Source organism: Eimeria mitis, genomic scaffold (assembly GCF_000499745.2).
Source record: "Eimeria mitis Houghton genomic scaffold, Emh_scaff52, whole genome shotgun sequence".
NCBI classification, from domain to species: Eukaryota; Apicomplexa; class Conoidasida; order Eucoccidiorida; family Eimeriidae; genus Eimeria; species Eimeria mitis.
In genome coordinates, this window is record NW_013573491.1 from 1 (window position 1) to 9,011 (window position 9,011).

The 9,011-nt window shown below is 50.3% G+C and overlaps 2 protein-coding genes across 2 annotated transcripts in view; one reads left to right on the forward strand and one right to left on the reverse strand.

The window, feature by feature from the left end:
* Positions 1 to 2,385: 2,385 nt before the first annotated feature.
* Positions 2,386 to 5,173, reverse strand: EMH_0051130 (UDP-glucose 4-epimerase, putative; the record flags this gene model as incomplete). Its single annotated transcript, XM_013500256.1, is given in 11 exon segments — positions 2,386 to 2,443; positions 2,633 to 2,716; positions 2,900 to 2,981; positions 3,224 to 3,334; positions 3,568 to 3,686; positions 3,690 to 3,691; positions 3,906 to 4,147; positions 4,313 to 4,399; positions 4,513 to 4,588; positions 4,725 to 4,878; positions 5,142 to 5,173. Coding segments are annotated over 11 exon segments (1,047 nt in total).
* A 3,367-nt stretch (positions 5,174 to 8,540) lies between these two features.
* The window catches only part of EMH_0051240 (uncharacterized protein), a gene marked incomplete at both ends in the record, with an annotated part of 3,013 nt that continues 2,542 nt past the window's right edge, over positions 8,541 to 9,011 (forward strand). The window contains 1 exon segment of the mRNA XM_013500257.1: positions 8,541 to 8,770. Coding sequence (XP_013355711.1) covers positions 8,541 to 8,770 — 230 coding nt within the window.

Genomic DNA, 9,011 nt, shown 5'->3' on the forward strand with positions numbered 1-9,011 from the left:
TTCTTAGCTTAGTCGGTAGAGCATCCGCTTAGTAAGCGGAAGGTCGCCGGTTCGATTCCGGCAGAAGGCTCTATTACTATTCTTGAGTGTTTTTGTTTGATTTTAGCGCTAGTGTGCGCTGTCGGGGGGAGTCTGCAATTACCGATCACGCTGCGTGCGGCCTGCTTCGCTCGACCTGGTTCATGCAGCACATGCTCAAATACACGGATGTAACGGACTTGTTCTAAGGAACACCTTTTTGTTCTGTATGACCGGTACATGATCGGAGCACAGACAAACGCAACGCGTAATTCACAGCTTGCCTTGCACAGGGGGGTAGTATCGTTGTAGATTAATATTGAACCGATGTATTGGGTAAGCCTTATGCGTCCATACACTATTGAAGTAAATTAATAAACTGATCAAACCGTAGAGGCTCAAACTATTCGAGTCTGCGCTAAGCGGCGCAAGCTGTTCTTTCAAGGCGTTGGCCTTATTTCGAGGGCCGGCACGATCTGCAAAGAAACCAAAAAGGCCCTAAAGTAGGAGCTCCCTACAAGCCTATGACCTCTCCAACTTGTCGCCAGGCATCCTGGGAGCGGCAGCCCTGAGTCGGTATCTCTGAACCTCTCTTCATGCGTTGTCTCCTCACGGTGTGCTTTAGCCAATGGTCCAGACCGGCATCTATTTGAGTACTAAGCCCCTATTTTATATTCCCAAGTTAGACATTCTAGCAAATGCTTCCTTAAATGCAAATTAACTGCTAAAATACCCCTGATACTCAGGATATCATCCTCCAGTGAACGTGGAGGTCCGCTGCTGAACCGCAGGGTCACAACACCACAGCTGCATTGCTAGACCCCTGGAACACAACAAGTGGGGGCCTTGGCTGGAACTTTCTTCCTTCTCTGTTGTTCCACGCATTTATTCCCTCTATATTTCTCCTTATTTTGGGCACAAGGAGGCCGTTGCCGCGCAGACAATATGAGTGTCATCCGGTGGTCGGCAGCGGTGACCCCGAGGTCGCCTCCGAGAGTCACAAACCAGTTTGAACGACAGTAGGCACTTCAGCATGAATTACAAAGGGAGATACCGTTCACCGGTGGGTGCGATACCAAAGGCCTTCCGCAGCAAATGCCCAGCCAGCGCTCAAACTAAAGCAGAGCCAGTCAGGCGACAAAACGGCGCGAAATTAACGGGCTGTTACCGACATACCTTGTCAGGTATGTCGGTAACAGAAAAGGTAAACATGTAAACTGACTCGACAACATTTTCAGTGTCAAGTATCTGCCTGCTGGAATCGAGCCTAGGACCTTCTGTCTACCGAGCAGATACGCTACCTACTGAGCTACTGGTGGCAGAGTCACGGCAAACATCGGGTGTCCCCAGAGAAGAGCGACGCTTTGTCGGCAAAAAAGTAAAATGAACAACAGTGATCATGCAAGGACACCCCCTCAAGAGCCGGAGAAGGCGGCTGTCTCACTATAAACTGTAAACTGTTCAATTTGTTCTTTTCGAGCTGGGCTCGACAGCGGCCACGCGTAAACTCAAGAGGCCCATCTCTCGCCTTCTTAGCTTAGTAGGTAGAGCATCCGCTTTGTAAGCGGAAGGTCGCCGGTTCGATCCCGGTAGGGGGCTATTTTTGTTTGTTCACCTATTGCCTTTGTGCTCACACCAAGTGAATGCAAGAACCCCGTCGTTATTTGCATCGATAGCGGTTAATTGGCGGACACTTGCTGTGCTGGAGCTCCAATAAACTGAACTGTCCAATAAGCCACACGCTCAACGACATGAGCGAACTAACCGGCCAGCTGGCCCGCATACTTCTACATTAAGTGGCTAGCTCCACGGCTACCTGGCTTGCCACCCAGCACTATTCGTACTATCTGGCTAACTACCCAGCCGCGCTCTTACTCCCCCGACGGGGTATGGGCGTGCTACGTCATGAGGTTCGTGTCTTCATGGAATTGAACAGCAAAAGTTTTTAACTAGCAGATGTCTGAAAGTCGCCAGCACTTGGCGACTATCAGGAGGTAAGTAGGAGGCGTGTCTTCACGCCATTTACAAATAACTGCCCGCATCGAAGGACACGTGCAGCTCCTCTCTGGCATTCCACTGCAAAAGCCTTTCCCTTCCGCCTTCACTCAGCTAGCTGCAGACAGGAGCTTCAACAGGTTTCATCTTCCTGTCTATATTCGAGACGCGGTCGCGCCAGGTGGTCTGTGACGCGGCTTAGGGTCTAACGCTAATGTTTTACAGAGAGCGGGCTGTAGGCGCCCGGCCCTGACAACCAGCGTGCAAAAGTTGATGGGCTCTCCCAATGAGAGGCGCTGCGTACGGCAAATGAAGAGGGGGAGAAGAGGAAAGAGCAAACTAGAGCGAGGGAGGAACTGAAACGTTATGACGTCAAGCGTAGCCCTGAGGGTTGCTAGACTGCCACTTCCATGCGGACCGGCAGGCCTCCCTGCAGAAGGCACCAACAGCACAGCAGCAAACGCTTCATATGCGAATTGAAAACGCCTGCAAAACAGCAGTAAGCCGCTGCACAGGACAAATGCCATCTCCCGCAACCTAACACCCTGGCTACATTTCAGCAATATGGTGAGCGGTCAAGCCAATAGAGGGAGTGTTTAAAGATAGAAGGGATGCGGACTCGATAGTGCGCGTTGCCTTCCAATTGAAGTCCTTTTCCGCCAAAGTCGGATCCGCCACAACGCACGCCAAGTCGCCTGGCCGTCTGAATGCAGCCAACCGAAAACAAACAACAGCGGAGCACCCACAGCCCGTCAAGGACAAATCAAGCGCGTACACATCTGCCTTCTTGGCGTGCTGCAGCTGAACTGCTAGTCAGCACAGGGAGGTGGAAGGGCGATGTCAACTGCTGCTCTCTACTCCAGAAATCTCGCTGCTAACGACGCACCGGCCAACCACTTCGTGGGGAATAGATTTGCCAGACGCCTCCTCAAAGACTTTCTTCAACTCCAAGACAGAATACCCACGGCCTGCCATTAACAACCNTTGCCAGACGCCTCCTCAAAGACTTTCTTCAACTCCAAGACAGAATACCCACGGCCTGCCATTAACAACCGCCAGCGGCAAATAGCACAAAATGCGATTCAACGTGAAAACATATATATACATATATGAGCATGCGCTTATGTGCAGAGACGCGTTTAGAGTATTGCTTGTGTATCCGCGCAGAAAACAAGGCTCACGCTCAAGGCACTGGTTTTGCAAGACGTACCGGTTCCCAAGTTGTGTATCAGCAGGGTTCCTCCTGGAGCCTGTAGCAGCTTCTTGAGCGCAGCGAGGTGGCCAGAGGCCAAATCATCAACATGCAAATAGTCGCGAACGCCTGGAAGTACACGACATGCATTTCAAGTGTTCAGGTTTGAATGAGCATCTGCCGCCAGTTGCCGCTAAGTCTGTAGTAAGTAACCACTCCCTACATGCTTATAACAACAGCACTGCGGCACTTCAGCGCATCCATCTTCACAGCTAGCCTTCAGAGCAAAAGCACTAGAGCATGCAAATGTATGTTAATCAGCTAGGTCCCAAAGCGAGCGGGGGTTTGCGTCGTCTAAGTACCCGTTCCGTCTGGCGTTTCCCAGTCGTTTCCGTAGACCTGCAGGCACTTCCTTCTGCCCACAGCGACGTGCTGAATTACGGGCAGCAGGTTATTGGGCTGATCGGGGGACTCGCCAATAAGNTTCTGCCCACAGCGACGTGCTGAATTACGGGCAGCAGGTTATTGGGCTGATCGGGGGACTCGCCAATAAGGCCGCTGGGGTGCGCTCCCACGGGGTTGAAGTACCGGAGGATAGAGATCTTCCAGCTGTTGTCAGCGGTGTATACGTCCTGCTCAGAAGCAAAAGACAAGCAGTCATGGCCGAGCACTTGTGGTACCTCTGCTGTTCTACGTATACCGTTGCCAAGGGCATCAGAGTTTCAGGCTGCACTTTAAAGAAGTATATGAGGGGTATAGCGGTATTGGTGAAGGGTCCGCTTGCCTTGAGGATCTGCTCAATCATCACTTTAGTGTGACCGTATGGGTTGGAGGGCCCCAGAGGGTCGGTTTCGTTTATCTTGGATTCCGGCTTAGGGGCGTATACAGTGGCAGAGGAAGAGAAGACGAAACACTTGACGCCGCTGGCTGCCATTGCCTGCACTTCGACACACAGGAGTGGCGAATGTATATTCGTAAGAGCTCCTAAACTGTGCCACAGGAGGAGAGAGGAAAACGCTCCAAACAGTTTTCTGTTTCGTGTTTGTCGCGTCTAGTGACTAAGAGAAACATAAAAGCGTGTAGTTAGACAAGGACGGAAACGAGGACTTGCCTCCAAAAGATTGCATGTGCCGCCGACATTGTTCTCGTAGTAGCTAAGAGGCTTCTGCACCGATTCACCAACAGCTTTAAGGGCTGCAAAAAGGGGAACAAGCACAGCAAAACGAGACTTGAAAAGCAGAACCCAAATTCCAGGCGGAGAATACATAACGACGGGGGGAGCACCAACCGGTTCTAACTGCACTGACCAGCGTAATGAATCACCGCATCTACGCGTTCCTCCTTGAACAGCTGCATAGTTTGTTGCTTGTCTTTCAAGTCCAACTGAAGCGGAAAGGGACAGAAAACCACGCAAGCAAAGGAAAAGCAACTTGAAAACAAGCCCTCAAGTCAAAGAAAAAGAAATTCAATCAAAGTTGAATGAGCGGCGCCATTCAATATTTTTGCTTGCCTTGACAACGCGCAGCTGTTCATCTGTGGCGTTGGTGATTTTTCGAATTCGATCTTCGACGAGAGGAGAAGCGTTGGAGAGGTTGTCCGCTACGAGCACATCATAGCCCGCCTCGATGAGCTGCACCACTGTGTGGCTGCCGATATACCCAAGACCTCCAGTGCTGCAAACGAGGCAAAGGAAAGATTCACTGAAGGATTAAATGGTTGTGAAACTGACGCAGGCATGAAAAGTGGACGCTAGATGATGCCGCGTTTGTTTTGTAAAAAACAAGCGGGGAAGCTGCGACTAGACAGACATAACTTGCAACCGAAGAGAGAACGATGGTTCCTATAATCTAATTATGCAGGGTTGGACAAATGGAGTCATTTCAGCAGAAGACAAGGCAGCATTGTATGTGGCGAATTCTTTTATTCAAGCATTTACCAGAGAACGCGAAGACGAGCAGAAGGCGCCATTGTTCACGCAGGGAAGAAGAGGAAAGCGGCGTCAGAAATTACGAAAAAAAACAAGTGAGGCGTCACTGAGCAGCCTCTCCTGTGTATGCAGACCTCAGCTCGGTAACTGGAACGAGCGGTGTTGTTTCTGCAGCCGACACCTAGCCGAGTGCCGAGACGTTCCTGCAAGCTCTAAAAAAAACCACGAGTCGCTCGAAACATCTCGAAAAATATAAAATTTCACCATTTAAGAGTTCATAGAATCTCCATGATCTGTGCAACAGCTCATTTTCGTACAGTACGATACAGCTTGACGCACACGGGCTCAGCCAGCCCCAACTCTGTTGCTGATGCCAGTGCATTGTTAGCACTTTGTAGTTAGTTTATTAGGCTATTTTGCAATTCCACTTATTTTGCTATTATTATTTTAGAGCTCCTTTGTGAGTTCCGTTGCTACTTGACTGCCGAACAGCGCTGCCACGGCTGCCGACTTTTCTGGGCTGCGTGTAACATGCTCTGTCCGTTGTTGGTATACTTCTACTTGCGCGCAGGTTGCCTACTACGGGGCATATACACGCTTAACAATTGTATACGGGGTTACTGCGTGCAGCAAAGAGGGTTTGGTTGTGCTTCCATATGAGATTGCCGCGCAGTACTTGCTGCAGCAACGTGTGTTAAAACTCATCCCGCGTGACGTCCTTTCGCCCATCTGCACGCCGGTGAGCCGCTGGGCCCATGATGCCTGCAGACTGGGTGAGAGGATGGATGCTTTTTGGAGAGCTCAGTGACAGTCGTTACACTGTGTCTGTAGTTTCACGGTACTTGCGTGCATATCGGCTACTGATCTTAGTGTTAGCGCGTACGTCAAAGGGAGAGCTTGGGTACGGCAGCTTGTGGGGTTGGCTTGCGTAACAAGCGCATGCTGCACCGAGGCGCACGGCAAGTCAGGAGAAATCGACTCCTCTGTGCGCCTGCCCGAGCCCCTTCCGCTGCAGTGTCCTGAACGCCTGGCGGCCGGAGGACTGCTCATTTGTACTTGGGAGGGTAGAACAACAAGGATACCCAAATCCGCTCCATGGTCACATGCTTCCGTGTAAAGCAGTTTTGAGCGGACAAGTGAAGCACTTGGAGTCGTGCTGCGTGGCGGTGAATATGCGGTGGTAGTCATAGCTGACGTAGCGTTTTGACCCTACTGCGGTTAGCCACAGTCCTCGGCAAAGACCGCGGACTCGATATTCTCACAAAAATATTCGTCAAATATTCAGCCGTCCTCCGATTGAACAATGGAAGTTGACGAGGGTCGGGCTTCCAGCGAGGAGGCGATCACTGGCTGTGCCAACCGACTTATCTGCTCCTTGTATAGCTGTTTCCTTCGTTACAACTGTATAGCAGTTGCAGCGCGTACAGTAGTAACTCCCGTTAGAAACCAGGTGGCAATCAATTAACTGAGACCGGATGCTTCTAGCCATCGGACCTCAATGAACTGACAAGCAATTCATGATTAACTTGCAACTACATTTCAGCAGGAACATCCACAGATTCATGCATAGATTTGTATGTAATTTAGTTTCCGCTTCCGTGTGCTTAGTATTGCCTTACGCTCACTGTCGGGATACTTTGGAAGCTGCAAAACGCGTCAGCGAAGCCAAATAACGAAAAGACTGCTAGACCCCTACATCGCTCAACTGCATCGGAAGGCGCAAAACCGACCGCTTGCGCCCGGAGTGTATCAGCGAGAACTCTTGTTTCACCATGATTTTGTTGAGGGACTTGAAGTATACTCGCCTGCCTCGGTGTTTGTCCAAATGCGGTAGTTTACACTTGAATTATGCCTTTTTTAGGGTTTCATCTTGTCGCCGGCCCAGTTCCTTTCTGAGGTGAAGGGGAGCCTGTACCTCGGAACGAAGTCTGGGGAGGGAGCAAATTCACAGAAGTGCATTTCTGGATTCTAGCGCTGAGCTGTTTTCGTGCTAGTTTCTTACTACTGTCTAGTTATTTTATTATTATTTAGTACAGTTGAGAGTTATTTTCTCAGTTGCGTTCAATTTCGCTACTGCTTGAGTGTTAGCTGGGCCGAATCCCTCAAAATGTCAGGAATGTTCACATTCCTGTTTTTTTGTTAACAAGGGATGTTCAGTCTGCTTCTGTCGCCAAGGGGTTTTCCAAAGTTTACCGATAGTCCTTGGCCTTACCCGGGGACTGTCGTGAGGAGTAATAGAGTTATACTATTTGAAATAAGAGTTTCTGCGCAGCAACTAACCGCCTCTCCAGTCTTCAGTCTTCCTGGACCCAATGGCAAAGAGGTTTGGGGCTGCGGGCGAGAGGAAACTTGCTGACTTGATTTGCAGCACTTCCTGCTGCAGCACCTGCCAAGAGACATCCAGCCTGCGAGAATATTTAACTCCTCTCTCGATGGGTGCACTAACATAGGATTCAATCATTACATACTTGCTTGGCTTTAGCTAGCTGACATTGCAGCAACATCGAATGCATTCGAATCCGTTGCTGTGTGGTTCCAAGCACCAGAACAGCCTAATGCAGCCTCATACAGGTTAAGGCGAGGGTAAAGGTTCTAAGATAAAGTTCATCTATGAACACATTATCCACCAACCCCACTCACCGTCCACACAAATTGCCCCCCAACCCAACACCCTTTGCTGTTGTGCACAGACACCACCGAATGAAAGATGCTAGAGGGTATTGCTCAGCAAGATCTTTAGAGATTTCGTCGCCTTCAGGGGTCATTCATGCAAAAAGCAGTTCATAGCGCGTTGGTTCAGAATAACTCATTGGTCGGCTGCAAGGGTTTAGGGTTTAGGGTTTAAGGTTTAGTTGGGCCAAGTCAAAAGCATCTTTTAATGATATGCACAAAGTTAAGTGTAAAATGAACTAAAATTGAGGACATTTGGTTAGAGAACAACGGCAGAGTTACACCACAGCGATGTGGCTGCAGTGCTTAACCATCTCAGCATAGAGAGCCTGCTATATCTCTAACCAAATCCTTGAATGAATGCAGTGTGGCACTTACTGCGAGGGTTTAAGGTGTAGGGTTTAGTGTTTACTGTTTAGGGTTTCGGGCTTCGGCGTTAGAACAGACATCTCGCTTTACGGGGGCCCCCGGGGGGCCCCTACGGATGGTAGTGACTGCCTTTTGATCGGCAGCCTTTTTCTTTGTTTTTGCTATTTATTTTTAGTGTTAATTCAATTTAGTTTAGCTCTCCCGGTATACACAATACTGGGGCCAACGGAATCCTCCGCCATCCACACGGCCCTAAACCCGAGAGCGTAAACACCCAAATGTATGCCGTGAACAGTAGACACTAGGAGCTGCAGACGGCAGTATTTGCCTAGCCGCGCAGAACTGAAGTAGCTGGCAGTTGTAGGCCGAATGTTTGCTGCCGTACGCAGTGTACTGGACACGCAACAGCAGCGACAACAACAGCATTTCCACCAGCAGCAACAGCAGCAGCTGCAACAGCAACTGCAGCAGCTGCAACGGCTAGATCTTCACGGCAGTGTCTACCATTGCCTCACCGAAGACGCAGCAACGAAGTCTCCATACAAACGCCCAGCTGCAGTGCAGCAGCAGCAGCCTCCACCCATCAGCAGCAGAGCATTGTAAGAGGGGCTTCGAGCTTCTGATGGAAGCCAACGATGTTTCCTGAGACTCCCCGCTTCCCTGAAAGCAGCAGCAGCAGCAGCAGCAGCAGCCTCAGCAGCCTCAGCAGCCTCACCAGCAGCAGCAGCAGCAGTGGCAGCAGTAGCGGCATAGGCGGCAGCAGGAGCAGCAGCATCAACAACAGCAATCCCAGCAGTACCCGGAGTAGCATTGAAGGCAGCAGCAGCAGCAGGAGCAGCA